This window comes from Vulpes vulpes, chromosome 9 (assembly GCF_048418805.1).
Source record: "Vulpes vulpes isolate BD-2025 chromosome 9, VulVul3, whole genome shotgun sequence".
Classification (NCBI taxonomy): domain Eukaryota; kingdom Metazoa; phylum Chordata; class Mammalia; order Carnivora; family Canidae; genus Vulpes; species Vulpes vulpes.
The window spans coordinates 38,696,469-38,714,530 of NC_132788.1; the positions used below are offsets into that span (position 1 = coordinate 38,696,469).

At 39.3% G+C, this 18,062-nt stretch overlaps 1 protein-coding gene across 7 annotated transcripts in view; it reads left to right on the forward strand.

The window, feature by feature from the left end:
• LOC112918518 (phospholipid-transporting ATPase IB) overlaps window positions 1-18,062 on the forward strand; it is a 579,220-nt gene that overhangs the window by 131,408 nt on the left and 429,750 nt on the right. For all 7 annotated transcript variants that reach the window (XM_072719837.1, XM_072719843.1, XM_072719842.1 and 4 more), the window contains exons 3-7: window positions 10,505-10,604; window positions 11,072-11,170; window positions 12,167-12,212; window positions 12,819-12,859; window positions 17,444-17,517. In XM_072719837.1, the coding sequence (XP_072575938.1) occupies window positions 10,505-10,604; window positions 11,072-11,170; window positions 12,167-12,212; window positions 12,819-12,859; window positions 17,444-17,517 (360 nt within the window). The remainder of the gene's footprint in view (window positions 1-10,504; window positions 10,605-11,071; window positions 11,171-12,166; window positions 12,213-12,818; window positions 12,860-17,443; window positions 17,518-18,062) is intronic.

Genomic DNA, 18,062 nt, shown 5'->3' on the forward strand with positions numbered 1-18,062 from the left:
TTCTTAACCTTGATCTCCTGGCTTGGCTCACCTTGTGTTCCCTCCTGGCCTCCATTCTTTATCGATTGTTGGTGTTTCCACCTCCTGAGCCACCTCTGTTTTATAGGCGAATGCCTCTCTCTTCCTGTCCACAGGCCCCTCTGACACACTGACGATTGCTTATTTTATGTATATGCCACGGAATGCCCAGATATTTGGTCAAATATTATTCTGGGGGTTTCTGTGAAGATGATTTTGGATTATATTAACATTTGAATCATAGAGTAAAGCAGTGTGGGTCGGCTTCATCTAGTCAGTTGAAGACCTACATAAGAAAAAAAGGCTAAGTGAGAGGGAACCTGCCCTCACAGCCTTTGAACTGGGACAGTGTCCTTTCTCCTGACTTTGGTCTGGAACTACACTACCGGGTCTCTAGCTCGCTGACTGCGGATCTTGGGACTCGTCAAAATCTATAATTGTTTGAACAATTTATAATCTTACTGTCTCTTTACATATACATTCTGTTAGTTCTGGTTCTCTGGAGAATCCTGACAATTGCAGAGATGCTCTTACTTGTACTGAATTACTCTGGATTAAAAAATGGATTGACTTACCTCTTCAGAACAGCATTGTCTTTCTGTTCTGAATTTAGACTCTATTCTTCTCTCAGCCTTTCCCCAAGTGAGGAAGTGGGAGTCCCCTCTGGAGATTTCCTCTCACTGCAGGTCCTGTTCAGAGGGTGTCTTAGGGGCATGTGCTCAACTATCTTGCCAAAAGCAGAACGGTAACTATTTTAGGGGGGAAAATCTCCTTTGCTGATGATTCCATTCCTTGTTTATAAAACCGTGATTGTATATTTTTATATTACTTTCTACTAATTTATAGTCCCTGAGTGGATGAAGAAGATAAATGTGTGTGTCCATCTTACAATTGTGGGTCCGAAGCCAGGTACTTTTTAGGTTGGGCCTCTATTGCTATTAGAGCCCCATGCATAAAGTCTTATCTTCCTCATGTCTCTATGTGAAATTCCAAGTAGACAACTACATGTCTCTATATGAAATCTTTCACTTTATGTTCACTTTATGAAAATTTAAGCTATATGCTTAGTTCCTCATGCATATGGGAACGGGCAGAAAACCTAGCAGAAAAACTTGAATTAAAATTAAAAATTTGTGTTGGTGAGGATGTGGAGAAAGGGGAACTGTCTTGCACTGTTGGTGGGAATGAAAGCCAGTGCAGCCACTCTGGAAAACTGTGGAGGTTCCTCAGGAAGTTAAAGATAGAGTTACCCTATGACCCAGCAATTGCACTACTACTACTCTAAAGATACAGATGTAGTGAAATGATGGGACACCTGCACCCCAATGTTCATAGCAGCAATGTCCACAATAGCCAAACTGTGGAAGGAGTCCTTTGGCAGATGAATGGATAAAGATGTAATATATATATCACATATATATATATATTATATTACATATATATTACTATATATATATTACATATAATGGAATATTACTCAGCCATCAGAAAGAATAAATACCCACCATTTGCTTCGACATGGATAGAACTGGAGGATATTATGCTGAATGAAGTAAGTCAATCAGAGAAGGACAATCATCATATGGTCTCACTTATACATGGAATATAAGAAATAGTGAAAAGGACCATAAGGGAAGGGGGGACTGAGTGGGGAAAAATTAAGAGGAAGACAAACCATGAGAGATTCCTAACCCTGGGAAACAAAGAGTTGCAGAAGGGGAGGAGGGGGGGGAAGATGGGGTGACTGGGTGATGGGCACTAAGGAGGACACTTGATGGGAAGAGCACTAGGTGTTACACTATATGTTGGCAAATTGAATTTAAGTAAAATTTATTTAAAAAAGAATAAAAACTGGTAAAAAATAAATTAAAAATTTGGGGGTGCCTGGGTGGCTCAGTCAGTTAAATGTTTGTTTTACCTCAGGTCATGATCTCAGGATCCTCAGATTGAGCCTCACATTTGGACTCCCTGCTCAGTGGGGAGTCTGCTTCTCCCTCTCCCTCTGACTTTCCTTTCCATTTGTGCTCCCTGTCTCAAATAAATAAAATCTTTTAAAAATTAAATTAAACATTTGAATAAAGCTTGGCAATTACATGTGATTATAAAAATGACACTGCTTATCTTGGGTTTTGATATCTATAAACTCCTTGGACTCTATATAGCACACGGGACTCACAGATTTTGCTTTATATCCAGACCTGAATGGAATTTCTGTGCATTTAACAGTAGAGAACTCTGTACCTCCTGCTAGTTTCCCAGTTTGTCTGCTTTGGCTAGCATCCCACGTAGATCTGGTTCATCAGTGGAGTTCATCATCAGGCTCTGCCTGCTTGGGAAGTGAGGTTTTTTTTGACTAGTTTCAACCTCTGCTTGCAACCAGCTGTATAAGAGCAGCAGCCACTGTGGAGCATGAGCAGGATGTAGGCACTTCTACTTTGATGTCTCTATTTCAGAGTCCTGTCACACTTTGTTTGACTTGTAGTCTGTTAGCCTCCAGGACAGCCTTAAACTTTCCTTTTGATTGGGTTTACTTCCTGTGTACGGAATGAATATATTATATAGATTTTGACCTGTTTTGCTTCTCCTGGGGGCAGTAGCAGGATTGGGCTTCATTTGTGACTCTTATACCTGTTTGCCTTTAGCCCAGGCATTTTCATAATATTGTTTCTTTTTATTGAAGATAGATTCTCATCGAAAATGGTCCTTTTTGCTTATTTTGAATGAGAGTCTCACAACTCATTTTCATTTGATTTTATATCCTTGAATTCACAAGTTTTCTTAATAAAGCAATTGAACAAAATCTGCTTTTCAGTGGTGCCATATTTAAAGATAGTAGCTATAAAAGTCCAATGTCTTGCATTTTGGAACTTCTTATCTAAGAGTTATGCATGATGGAAGATTTCCCTGGCAGCATGCCTTGCACTCAAAATGTTATTGTATCTTTATTCTCTTATTCCTTGTCTGCATTTTTTTAATGATTTCATTTATTTATTCATGAGAGACAGAGAGAGACAGGCAGAAACATAGGCAGAGGGAGAAGCAGGCTCCCCACAGGGAGCCTGGTGCAGGACTTGATCCCGGATCTTGGGAACACGACCTGAGCTGAAGGCAGGTGCACAATCGATGAGCCACCCAGGTGTCCCTCTGTCCTCATTTCCATGAAAGTATTGAAATAAATGCTTGATGTCCAGGGTATTTATTGAATAATACATTATCTGTAATAGAACAGATTGGAAAATATGATAGGAACAGGACACTCACACTATTTAGTAGGAATTATAGAGAATCTTTAATTGATGCAGTTATGTTCACAGGTGTATTTATAAGTTGATTGATTAGAACTCAGCTCGTTTTTTCTCATTGGATGTGTATTATAAAGAATATGCTAAAAAGGTCTGTGTAAGCTATAATAAAATGCTATAAAGAAGTATATTACTAATAGCACTGGTCTGGTCCAATTATTACATTCTGGGAATAGGCTATTAGATAAGGCAGTATTTTTCACCAGCTATAGACTAAGAAGTAGGAAAAGTGTTGAAAATAGAAGTATCATTGTTTTCAAATGAGCTTCTTAATCTTTATTTGCAACTGGTTAAATTGCAGTAGTTCAGGCAAACAAAGTGAAAATTTCTAGCGAAGTGGTCGTATCCCTTTTTATCAGCAGGAATTTCTATATTGGAGAGGATTTCCAGAATATAATTTGGGAGTCCATGCTAGATAGACAGGGAGGGCCACAGGCTTTGCTGTCCATTGGCACGTCCTCCTGGGTGACTCCCAGGTGTTCACTGATGTCCATTGTCAGCAGGCGTGGCTGGGGCTCTGCTGGCCTTTGCATTTAGTGTCTCACTCACTCTTGCTCTTTGCTGTGAATTAGTTTAATACACTAAGTGATAAATGTATGAAGCTGTTTATGCAGACATGACCAACCTTCTTAGGACACTGTGTTTTCTTGTCTTCTGCTGCAATAACCCAGAACTCCTTGCTGAGTGAATACTTTGAGAGGAGAAAGGTGGATGGCATCTTACAGGGCCTGAGTGGAATGGAAATTTCCAGAACATGATCATGGAGGACTGGCTTAGCTCATAGTCCGCCTTCCATGGAGAGTTATTTAAAAGAGCCCTTGATTCTTTCAGTCAGTATTGAACACTTACTGTGCATTGGGCACGCAAGAAAAGTATTTGCTCGTGTAATGTAGGAGAATAAAAACAATGCTTGCTTTTTGGCTGTATGTATACGTCAGGTGGATTTTCCGCTTACATTTCAAAGATGATGTTAAGCTAGTTTAAGTTCTAGGTTACGGGAGGCTTGTTTTAGGGGGAGGTTACACTTTGAGCAGTTACTGCATTTTAGGTTTGCCTTTGGAGAACACTTGTCAACTTCAGTTTTTCTCACTGCAAGAAAGTCCAGCACAAGCATCATGTCTGGGTTCTTGCTTTGTGCTGCATCCTGGAGATCAGACTTCCACATTGTTTCGTGATTTGTAGCAGGCGGAGCCCCAGACCCACATTTTTGCCAGTCCCTATTTTCTACATAGATTGTTTCCCATATTCACCAGATCTTTAGAGTATCCAAGAGGAGCATGCCTACCATACATATAACTGAGATCCACCCCTGCTGAGCCAAGTTCCCCAGAGGAGAGAGTTTACTGGTTGCTGCTGTTGTCAGGTTTTGTCTTCTTAGAATCTGGAGGCTTCTTGTTCCTGAGAAGAAATGGCCAGCATGTGACCATGCTGGTCTCTTCATACTTCTCCACATAGCTCCATCCACATTGTCCCTTTCCTGTCCCTCCCACAGAAGGAACAACTCAAGCTCTCCCACTGCGCACTTTACGGTTCTCTTACTCTGTGATGCTCTTCCCCTGTGTCCCCACATGGAGGTTCCTGATGATTCACCTCCTTCAGTTCTTAGCACACCCATCACCTTCTCAGTGGAATATTCCCTGATCATGCCATTGAGAATTGTGCTCCTTCCCCCAGCCCCATACCCCCACCCCTGGACCCCTCTGTATCTTCCTTCTCTGATTGATTTTCTTCCACACTATTTATCACATCTATCCTCTAGTATATTTTTTCCAAACCTATTTTTCCTCTAGAATGTAATTCCCTTGAGGATATATATTTTTGACTGGTTGGTTCTCTGCAGTGTCTGGCACAGTGCCTAGTACATAGATGAGGCTCAGTAAATATCTGTTGAAGGCAGGATGGGTGGATTTTGACAAACCCCTGGCCATTCCTCATGTCACTCAATTTCAGGAAACACTGGTCTAACATGTTTAGAGGGAACCTGAGTGAACCACAGGAAATGCTTGTTTTCTCCTGGTCATTTGTTCCCCTTTCCCAGGCTCTAAGATGTGCTAAATACCAAGGACTGCTTGCACCCAGAGCCTGTCCAGAGCCTGTTGTTAACAGCCATGCTGGCAGGCTTGCTGACATACGTGGTTTGAGTGGGAATCTTTTGAGGGTGACTCATTTTCTGTGAATATTTCTTTCCCCTGATACAGTGGATGGTAAATGGCTCTTATCCTTTTATGTCTTAATAGTGTTCAGCTGGATTGACTTCAAATAGGAGATTTGGACAGATTTACCTGTTCAAGGATGGTCAGAGTGTGGACCTTGGGCCAGCAGCATTGGCTTCACTTGGAACTTTTTAGAAATCTAATAAAAATCTCAGGCCCACTCAGAATGGGCCTGAATATACATTTAATGGCTAATTTCATATGCAACTTGACTGGTCATGGTGCCTGGATGTTGGTCAAACATTATTGTAGATGTTTCTGGGAAGGTGTTTTTGAATGAGATTAACATTTAAATTGGTAGACCTTGAATGCAGCAGGTGACCCTCTGATGTGGGCGGACCTCATCCAGTCAGTTGAAAAGCCTGAATAGAACAAAGTCTGACCATCCTAGACAAGAAGGAATTCTGTCATCAGGCAGCTTTGCTGACATATGAAAGGCAACACTAGATCTTCCCATGGGTCTCCAGTCTGCCAGCCCACCCTGAAGATTTTATACTTGTCAGGCCTCCATAATCGTGTAAACCAACTCCTTAAAATCTCTCTCTCTCTCTCTCTCTCTCTCTCTGTATACATTCTTGTTGGTCCTGTTTATCTGAAGAACTCTAATAAATTTTAACAAGATCCCCAGGTGACTTGTATGCATCTTTAAGTTTGAGAAGCACTATCCTAAACTCTTCTGGTAGAATGATGGGTGCTGCCTTTAGCTGATTGTAGTTTTGTGTGTTTTAAACAGGACACATCAGGTTGTATATCAAGATTATTATTTTACTATACAGTAGCCATCTCTTGGATGAATGCCAGTGTCTCTAAATTATTGATTATGCTCATTCTATTTCAGTTTGAAAATATTTTAGACTCATTTTTCTATTTCAACTAGAATAAAAGTTAGTATGCTTTCCTTCCCCATCTTTGGTTTTCTCACATAAATGGGATCTCTTTCTACTCCAAACCTTTAATTTTATGGCATTTCAGAGACATGTGGGTCCCATTAAACACACTTAAGCACACTTAGTACTTTACTCAAGTGAGAAATGTTCGCACATAGATGAGGTCATGTGCCAACTGTATGTATGCGTGTCTGTTTTGTACAGATGGAATGTAGGGTTCAAATATTATAGTCAAACTGCCATATAAAATGCTTTCTAGTCTTAGAGTGTGTGAATTTTCATGTTTTCTTTATGATAAATGTTGTTTGCTTTATTTCAATGGTCAGTACACCATAAAGGAATGCATAGAACTTTGTACCATGAGCTTATTATGTACATGAATTTGATATATTTTCCCTACACTTTAATAAGCTTGATTTGAGCCAGTTTCTTCTGTCTGGCAAAATTTTACAGTGTTGGGACGCCTGGAGGGCTCAGTGGTTGAGCATCTACCTTCAGATCAGGTCATGATCCTGGGGTCCTGGGATTGAGTCCCTCATTGGGCTCCCTACAGGAAGCCTGCTTCTCCCTCTGCCTGTGTCTCTGCCTTTCCCTCTGTGTGTCTCTCATGAATAAATAAATAAAACTTTAAAAAATTTTTTATAGTGACATCTTATACCCCAAAGGCTTTCTAAGTGATTTGGGGCTCCATGCAAGCACATTTTCTAGCTAGTTAGTGATATCCTTTCAAGTGTCAGAATCTTTAAGTTTAAACTGTCTTAACAGTGGTTTTAATATATTTTTTTTAATATGTATATTTAATACCTTAAGCAAAAGAAGACCCTTTGCTCTTCTATTTTGGTGCTTCTAATTTGTTGTGTATTTGAAACCTGCTAGGTAATCTTGCTACCATCTATTTCAGTTAAGGCTTGGCTCAGAATCATGTCCTCAGAAGGCAAGCTAGGAGTCAAGCAGGTATTTTTATGGATAAATCTTTGAGCAGCCAAAAGACGAATGGTTTGTTTTGCCCCTTCAGATTCTCAGTTTATGCCTTTGGATTATTTCATTGTTCATTGATTATCTGCTGTGTGGTGGGAACATACAAAGTCGAAGTAAGCATTCTTAATGTTCCCAGAATCTATTCTGGGGATAGATAAATAAAATACAAAACAAAGCAGAGACCAGTTAATGTCTGGTCGTAAACACCACCCTGTGGACTTAGAGGAAGAAGAGTCTTTGTGATTTTATCAAACTTAATGGAAGATATGTTTGAATGGGAGAGTAAAATGGGAAGGGCAGTTTAGTTATGGAGAGACCATGTAGATGAGAGAGGATGTCCCCAAGCAAAAATGTGAACATCTATAATTCAACATAAGCTCTATCAAGATTCTAACAGCATTTTTTTACAGAGGTAGAAAAAACACTGCTAAAATTATGTGGAACCACTAAAGACCCCAAATAGCTAAAGAAATTCTGAGAAAGAAGAACAAAGTGGGAGGTATTACACTTCCTGATTTCAAATACTATAAAGCCATAGTCATCACAACAGTATGGTATTGGCATAAAAAAAAAAAACAGACAAATAGGCCAACAAAACAGAATCAAGAGCCCAGAAATAAACCCAAGCTTATATGGTCCCCTGATACTTGGAGAGGGAGCCAAGAATCCTCAAGGGAGAAAGACAGTCTCTTCAATAAATGGTGCTGGGATAATTGGATTTTCACGTGTAAAAGCATGAAACTGGATCCTTATTTTACACCATTTACAAAAATTAATTTGAAGTAGATTAAAGACTAAAGCAGAGGACTCAAAGCCATGAGACTCTTAGGAAAAAACATAGGAACAAAGCTCCTTGAATGGGTTTTGGTGATGATTTTTTGGATGTGACATCTAAAGCATGAGCAACAAAATAAAAAGTGGGACTACATACAACTAGAAAGCTTCTGCCCAGCAAAAGAAACCATCAATAAAATGAAAAGAAAACCTTTGGAATGGGAAAAAGTATCTGCAAACCATATATCTGATAGAGAGCTAATATGTAATATATATAAAGAACTCATACAGCTCAATGGCAAAAACAATCTATTTAAAAAATGGGCAAAGTACTTGCATAGACATTTGTCCAAAGAAGATATATGAAAAGTCAAGAGGCAAATGAAAAGATGCCCAGCATCATTAGTCATTAGAGAAATACAAATTAAAACTGTAGGATCTATCACATCACACCAGTTGAGATAGTCATCATCAAAAAGATAAGAGATAACAAATGCTGGCATTGATGTAGAGAAAAGGGAACCCTGTGGGACTGTAAACTGGTACAGCCACTATGGGAAACAGTAAGCAGTTTCCTCAAAAAATTACATAGAACTACCCTATGATTTAGCGGTTCAATTTTTGGGAATATATTCAAAGGAAATGAAAACGCAAACTTAAAAAGATATCTCCACCACCACATTCATAGCAGTATTGTTTACAATAGCCAAGACATGGAAACGGCCTAAGTGTCCCATTGATGGATTGGAGAGGTTGTAATATATTCATGAAGTGGAATAATACTCAGCCATAGAAGATGAGGGAATCCTATCATTTTCAACATGGGCAGACCTTGAAGACATACTAAGGAAATCAGAATGGAAAGACCTGTCTCACACATGGAATCTAAAGAAACAAAACAAAACAAACCCAAACTCATAGATAAAGATAAGACTTATGATTCCCAGAAGTGGAAGGTGGGGTGGGGGGTGGGAAGGTGATACAAAGTACAGCTTTGAGTTGTAAGATAAATACGTACAAGGAATGTAATATACAATATGATGCAGTAGCTGCCCCTACTGTATGATATATATGAAAGTTAAATTTCCCCCCTCCTTTTTTTTGTACCCATGTGAGAGGTGGATATTAGCTGAACCTGCTGTGGTAATCATTTCACAGTTATGTAAATCAGATCATCCTGCTGTACACCTGAAATTATGCAGCGATGTATGTCAATTATTTCTCAATAAGACTGGAAAAAAATTCCAAACAAGCATGAGCAAAGGGTGTGATAGGAATAGAGTTTATTCGGGTGTGGTTGAACAAAAAAACACCCCTGATAGGTATCTGGAGGGTCACATTGACCTGTTATACATATGCCTGAGACCCAGGGTATCCTTTATGGAGTTGACTTGCTATATTGAATCAGTGGCTTTATATTAAGAATTGTTTTTTTAAATTTTTATTTATTTATGATAGTCACACACACACACACAGAGAGAGAGAGGCCGAGACATAGGCAGAGAGAGAAGCAGGCCCCATGCAGGGAGCCCGATGTGGGACTCGATCCCCGGTCTCCAGGATCACGCCCTGGGGCAAAGGCAGGCGCTAAACCACTGCGCCACCCAGGGTTCCCTATATTAAGAATTGTTACGCATCACAAACCCTAGAATAATTCTACTTGCTTGTGTGAATCACTCAATTGGTGTTTCTATCTCACTCTGTTTCAGTGTTCGTGTCTTTTGCTATATTTGGAATGTGTACCTCTTTCTGTTTTGGGATTCTTGAAGCATATCTTCCTTTAACAAATATTCTTTTTTTAAAAAGATTTATTTATTTATTTATTTATTTATTTATTTATTTATTTATTTATTTATTTATTTTAGCGAGATAAAGAGAGCAGGTACAGGGGGAGGGGCAGAGGGAGAAGGAGAGAGAAAAAAATCTCAATTAGGCTCCTGCTGATCACAAAGCCCCACATGGGGCTTGATCTCACAACCCATGAGATCATGATCGAGCCAAAAGAAGAGTCGGACGCTCAACCGACTGAGCCACCCAGGCACCCTAACAAATATTCTTGATATGCGTACTGTAGCTCCTGGAAGGTGGGTAAATCTCTCTGCTTATACTGTGTGAATAGTAAATATATCTAAGTTTGAAAACTTAGAAGATTTTCTTGTCAGGTGTGTCCTTTTACTAAATCTTTGAGGGACAGGGCCAGCATAGCAATTTTCTTGTCATGATTCTGAAATATTTTATTCTTAAAACCACTTGTAAAACTCTTGAAACTTTTCATTTTCTTTTAAGAATTTACATCTGTAGCTGATAGTAGTATTTTTCTTTATACTTCTAGTACGGCCAAGTACAGTGTGTTGACGTTTCTACCTCGATTCTTGTATGAGCAGATTAGAAGAGCTGCTAATGCCTTCTTCCTCTTCATTGCCTTATTACAGGTAATGTTTTTAAAGAAGTTATTTAAAATTCATAAGGTTAATTACATGCAAAATGAGATTTTGCTAAAAGGTCACTTAACTGAAAAAGCGTCATAATACTTAAATGTAATTTGTCCCCTCATCCAAACATCGTTTTCATGCACAGACATGATCTCTGCATAAAGGCTGACTTCTTTAGATCTTGCCATAAGGATAATTGCAGTTACTAAAAGAGGCATTGAAAAATTACCATATGGTCATAATTTTAACCCCTTTTCAGTTCTAAACAGATATACAATGTTAGATAAAAATTTTAAGATATGTAAAATGTGTAGCTAGTTTTTAAAAAGAAGATAATTACTTTGGTATAACAGAAATGTAACAGAATTTCCAAAAAGTGAGTGGTGTCATATATTTTTTTGTAGGGAGGATTTTGATTGAAAAATTTTAATTTGTCAACTTCCCTCTTTTGGTCTCTTGTCTTACAGCAAATTCCAGATGTATCTCCAACAGGAAGATATACCACCCTGGTGCCATTGATCATTATTTTAACAATTGCAGGCATCAAAGAGATTGTGGAAGATTTTGTAAGTTTTTGCTTTCATATAATAAAAACATTGTATTGAACATAACTTGTAACTTATTTGTTGCTTTGGTTTTTTTCATTGAAGTTAAGAAATTGGTCAATAGCTTAACTGACTTCTCAAGGCTCATGATGGCATTTTAGGGGAAGGGACATGTACACACAGTGTCTTAAATACTTAGTATTTCAGTAGTTCAGACTGTGTTTTCAAATGTTAGCTCTGTGAACCCTCTTTGGTTTTTATTACTGATGTTCCTTATATCCTTCTTTACAGCTTGCTAATTTGGGTAGCAAAAGGATGGTATTGCTGCCTAGTATCACAGCATTGGGCTGGCTGTGCCTGAGGTCATTTTATGAGTCCTGTCTCCCCTCAGACTTATCTTGGTGTATCTTCAGGTTCATTGGCTACAACCATATTCATGCTTTCTTCCCTTTTTCCTATCTGTGGTTTTGTCTGCAGGGTCTTTCTCTTCCTCTCTACCCCTCCCTCCTTCCACCCTTTCTCTCTCCCTCTTTCTCTCTCTCTCTCCCTCCCCCACCCCTGTGTTTCTCTTTCTTACGCACACACATACACTCACACACATACGTACATTTTTCTGGAAATAGGTGAATAAATGGAATGCAATTCAAAGGTACTTTACGTCCAAAATTCTTTACCAATAAAATGAATTCAGTTGTTGTTGAGTTTATTATCCTGAATAATTCTTTTAGTCTCATCTTAAACAAATAAGGAGTGAAAAGTTTCATACTTCAGAGTGCTTGTTCCTTTTTGGAGCCAAAATGTCATGGTTGACACTAGTGTAGACTGCATCCATGTTTGCTACATTTGTTTGTGGATTAGTGAGGCTGCTGGGTCACAGACCTCTAAGCTGAGTCTTGCAGCCTTACCATTGCTGCTAGTCCATTTCCTTGAGTCCTGTTTCTTTCCTGATCTGTTGTTGCTATTTCAGTTATTCATTTGGGACTTTTGAATCTAAGAACTTTTTTTTTTTCATAACAGAAGCGGCATAAGGCAGACAATGCAGTGAACAAAAAGAAAACGATAGGTAAGACACCAGGCTGAATCACTTTTTCTGCTAGAAAACTTAAGGCATTCTAAATAAGTAGCTAATGATATTGAGGTAAGTTGAGGGAAATGATCTATAAAATATTTTAAAGAAATAGCAAAAATTGCAAACCAGTCCAACAAAATGTGAGTCCTGGCTTTGAAGCTTTGAATGGAATTTGTGTCTTTTAGAAGTTTGGAAAAGGTGGAATTTTCAGGCCTATTTTAGGTCTATAAAAAGTCCATGCATTAACATCCTTGGTTTATAATTGCTCCTTACCTCTATTTTTTATTGTATTGATTTTTAGGTCTGTGTTGTATGTATGTATTTAATCTTTTAACAATAGGGTGATATTTTTCTTCTGGGATAAATATAGCTAGATTTAACTTATATGCATATACCTATATTTATGTGTATGCATTAATGTATATATGGTACATGGCTTGGGGCTCCATTTTGGGGACTGCTGTGGTATGCCTTTATGTCTCAAGATATGGTATGTTGGAATTAATACGTGGAATTTTGAAAGGAGCCTTTAGATTTTGGAAAGCTGATTTATTTTGATTGTCACCAATATTAACTGGTACATTGTTTTTTCTTTTTCAGTGTTAAGAAATGGTATGTGGCATACCATTATGTGGAAAGAGGTAAAAATTAATTTTAAAGATCTGCAGAAAGTACAGGTTTGGGTACTTGTAATTAATTGCTAGTATTGACTGCAGTAGATAAAGCTCGAGTTAAGACATTGGTCATCCCTAATGTAAATTTTACATTGTGGAGTTTCCCATGAGATTTAGGTAGAACCACTGCATGTTGACTTGGTTTCCCTGCTTCTTCTGGAAAGTGCTTACTGTTTCCGTTCACAGTTGTGAAATTTGTTGCTCCTTGATGGATATTTCTGAAATATCAAAGCATTCTCTAGTTTCCAATTCCAGTCCAAGAAATCTTTTCCCTGGTCTTCTCTTAGACTAATCTAAATCAAGTTTTTAAAAGATTTTCTAACTTTGGAGAACCTCACTTTTTTTTTAAAATTTAGATTTTATTCGTTTATTCATGAGAGAGACACACACAGAGAAAGAGGGGCAGAGACACAGGCAGAGGGAGAACCAGGCTCCATGCAGGGAGCCCGATGAGGGACTTGATCCTGGGTCTCCAGGATCAGGCCCTTGGCTGAAGGCGGCGCTAATACCACTGAGCCACCCAGGCTGCCCAGAACCTTACTTCTAATGTTTTTGGTGGGAAGAGTTTTGGGTTTAGGATTACTGTGAAATGTAAGCAAGGGTGAAATAGGCTTGGAAACCATCCTGTGTGGAACCTGAAATTGGTTGTCATGACCAGCTGTCACTGCTCTTTACAGTAGTGAGAAGGGTTTGCCTCCACGTCCCTGGAAACATGAGGTTTGGAGGGCTTGGGGATGGATGAGGATTTTTTTGTTTTGTTTTATTTGAGGTTTTTTTTTTGGTTGTTTATAGTGATGAGTAGAAAAGGTGGAAGAAATATGCTTGTGACATCTGGGTGTCTTGTATCTGATAAAGTTAGCTTTTTAAGTGAGCCTCTGTTTTACCTGGACTTTCTTAATGGTCACAAGGTTTTTTTGGAGAGTGACTCTAATGACTTCAGTATTTGAAGCTTATTAACGTGATTTTGAAAAAAGTTACTTTTTGAAGCCTCACTTAACAATAGTTTCTCTTGCTAACCATTTAATAAGCAGCAATTAAAAATGCTTCTATGGTCTTTTACTCTGCAAAATGTCTGTGATACAGTAACTACAGCCCTTGGTTTAGTTTTTGTTTTGTTTAAGAGAATTATGAAGTCTCTTTATAGTGTTTCATGATAACACCTTAACCTTGATAGCAGTCTTGAAGTCCTATAAGGCAAATACTTATTGACCTTCCTCTTATTTGGAAGTCTCTGGTTCCTGGTCAGGTGGTTGGAAATTCTTGACCTCACAGAAGTTAGAAATGCTCCCAGTGCTATGAGGGTTCAAGGATTCCCACTGCATTTAGGAATGGCCTCTGTTTCTCTAAGTTCTTCCTGCCACCCTCATGCCCAGAAAGGTACGAACAGTGGTAAGAGTAAAGAATGATTTAGATTTGGGATGTTTGCACTCTTTGAAACAGTAGAAAATGGAGTGATAATCTCTGAATTCTGGGTTGAGGAGTCGATGGCCTCACAGACTCCTAAGGCTCATTACCACTTCCCACACACATTTGAAGTTAAAAAAAATCCCAAACTCAATACCTGTTATATGCTTTGTCATGTATATTTTTATTTCAACTAAAATGCTTTTGTTCATGTAAATAGAACTGTTAGTATGTCCTAGAGATGGTGTTAGGTACTGGGGATGCAGTAAAGCATAACTAAATCACGGCCCCTGCCCTTCAGAAGCTGCCTACCGTGGTTCTCAGCCTTCGCTGGGCATCCCATCTGCTTGACTAGCCGGTCTAACAATGAATGCTATGTGGGCTGATTTTGGGAGTTCCATTGGGCCCTAAAATTTGCATTTGTAACAAGTTCCCAGGTGAAGCCGATGTTGCTGGTCCAGGGATTACACCCCTAAATCACTGATGCAGTGGGAGTGGCAGGCGGCTGGAGAGAATGCAGTGCAGGTGCTGAGCTCTGTGTAGGGGCATGCTTCAGGTGCTTCTGGAACATATGGGAAGGACGACCAGCCAAGACCCATCAGTTCAGATGAGCAAAGGCTTCCCTTGTGTGATGTTCTGGTGTTCTTTTGAAGGATGAATGAGGGATAACTATCTAAAGGGAAATGCTATTCAAAACAGAGGGAAGTGGGTGAAAGTCTGAAGTGTTTGGGAAGGAAAGCCAGGCACATCTGCAGGGTGGCTTGAAACAAGGATGAGAATATGGGAGAAGACAGGCGATGAGAGATATCAAACACCAGAGATGTCAGGCAAGGTGGACCTGGCTATCTTTAAGCTTCCTAAAGTGATACAGCTCTAATCTGAAATGCTAAAGCTTGAGTTGGCAATCCCCTGGGCTATAGCGGGATAGTTAGTGAATGCTGGGAGGCAGTTCTTTAGTGCAGCTCTATAGCTTTGCTTGACTTTGAGAAGACCTTTGAGCTTATTTTTCAAAATGAAGAAGCTTGAGAAATCCTCTGAGGCTAGAGTGGATTCAGGGATCTAGAAGGGGCTCCTTCTCACCTTTAAGAATTCTCACTCGAGAAAGTTCACACACTCAAGGGACAGCCATGCCCAAGAACGCCAAATAGAAAATCATTTTCAAAAATGTTTCCAGCTAAGTAGTTTTTTATGCACATGAAACTTCTTAGTACTTTGTTACTGGGATATGAATATTTCTTTATTCAAATAACTAAGATGGGAGAAAGCCATAATTTCCGTTGTCCTCCCACTGAATTAGCAAAAAATCCACTGCTCTTTTTCTTTGGAAAACATGACCAATTTTCCTTTCTAGTTTTTAATTAACTGCTTCTTCTGATTTTTTCTATGTAATTAAACTATTCACATAAAATATTTCTACATTTAAAAACATTTTCAATTTTCCTAAGCATTCCTTGCTTTTGTACTGGTGGTTGTTAAGATAGCTCTGTAGCTTCTATTCCCTGATATTCTCTTTATTGTAGAATATGGAATATACTTATGTACCTTCTTTTTGCCTTTAAATTGATACTAACTTCAAATGTACAGTGGATCTAGAATTTAACACCCCCCCCTTCTAATATCGAGCCTAATTCCTGACTTCCCTACATACATGCTTTGATAAACGATTCAAAGCACTAGCAGGAGATCTTTTTAGTAAACCTTTCTTTTTCCTAATAAAAAGTTAAATATAGGCACCTGCCAGGCCCATTCTCCTAACTTACAAGATCCAGTAGTCTTTCATAGATATTACTTTCATAAGTATTTCATAAGTATTCTGTTTGAAATTCTTGATTTCTGAGAGAATAGTAATTTGTGTTAGAATAAGAAGCAAGGCCTAGATGCCCATTTTGAGTTTTGAACTTACTCATGTGTGGTGAGAACAGCCTTTATTCTTGTGCTGAGAATCATGGCCTCTCTTTCACACTCCTAGTGTCCATTTGGTTACACTCCTGCTGGTAGAGACTAGCAGTTAGCACATGCCTGTTTCATTCCCGGTGCTTGCATATGCTTCCTTTATCACTGCACCAGGCCTACGGGTAAGTATTGATATTTCTCCATTTTATAAGTGAGGACGCTGGAGCTCAGGGAGGTGAAGGGCTTGCCAAGATCCTAAGGCTAGTGTGTCTGTGAAGCTTGGATTTGAACCTAAGCCTGCCTGACTTGAAAGCTCATATTCTACATAACTGGGTGCTTCTGTGATGTCATTTAAAGCATTTACAAACCCTTGGCCACAGTGTTCATGTTCAGCAGGTTAAGGCTTTTTTTTTTTTAAGCACCTATGCTGTTTCCCTAGGTGGTCTCTGACTTTGGCTGTGACTCTTTTTCTAGGCAAGTTCTTGATGCTGTACAAATCTTCTCTGTTTTAAGAGGCGTATTTCCAGGGGACCTCTTAAATGCACTGTTGTTGGATGAATTTAGTATTGCCGTATAATCGACCACTGGCTAGTTGCTTGGTTTTGAATCTTGGGCCTAACACTCATTGGCTGTGTGACCTTGATCAAATTCTTTCTCTTTGAGTCTCAGTCTCCCCATTTGTAAAATGGAGAAAATATATGTGTTAACTCAGTTGATCCTTGCAATCACTGCATGAAATATGTGATGTCAACCTTTTTTTATACATAGATGAGAAAACTGATGCACACAGAGTTTACATAACTTGCTCTGGGTTACACAGGACTAGCAAAGAGTCCAGCCGGGGTACTTGAGCCCAGCATTCAAGCTGGCTCTGGAGCTGTGCACTTAACCACTCTCCCCTACTGTGGACAGCTGTAGGATTGTTCCAGAGTTCCAGAGTGGAATTTGCAAGTGGGTGGAATAACTGTAACAAAATGAAACCTTAATAGTTGTTCTGATTCTCCTCTTTTCTTGCTCTCCTTTTCTGTTTTTTTGTTTTGTTTTCTTTTTCATTCAGTGTCATAGCGGAAAGGCAGTGTTACTATTTGTACTGAAATATTTTCCTTCTGTTCTTGTCAAGGAAAATATTTTGGGCTTCTGTCTTAAGCTTCATGACATAATTATATAGAAATTTTTTCTTCAAATATTTAGCCCCCTTAATCACTGTGCATTCTTGTTTTTCATGCTCCTCTGTCCTTGTCCCTGGTTTTCTAGGTGGCCGTGGGAGACATTGTGAAGGTCATCAATGGGCAGTACCTCCCAGCAGACATGGCCCTGCTTTCCTCCAGGTCAGGTGTGCGAGCGGGCACAGTGTTTGAAATAAATGTGAAGAACAGTTAAGCATTAGATGGTGACTACAGGAATCACAAGCACCTCTTTTCTTTCCAATCCCCAGGCACCAGTTTTCTCTCTCTGGAGGGTTCTTCTGTTACTTGTCATTTGCCTTTTTGTTCCCACCTTTCTTTCTCCCATTCATTCCCTTGTGCTTTGGTAGAACACTTAGATTTATTGATTTATTTTAGTCTCATAAGGCTTCTAGGCTATTCTTCATTCATGTGATGCTCCAGAGCAGTGGAGTGAGTCCATCAGTAACACGAGATTGCATGCAGCTTTTCTGAGGCTTGAGAACCAGTCTCCTGGTGGGTCCAGCTAGGAGACTTCCCATGGAGCCAGGGACTCCTTTACTAACTGCTCAGAGATCCGGGCCATGTTTGCAGGCTAGACATGACCTGCAGTTGGTGTTCTCCCTTCATTCGTCCACTCTGTGTCCCCCTTTATGCCTAAGGGCTATTGCTATGTTCTCCAGGTAATTTTGTGCTGGAAAGGTATCACC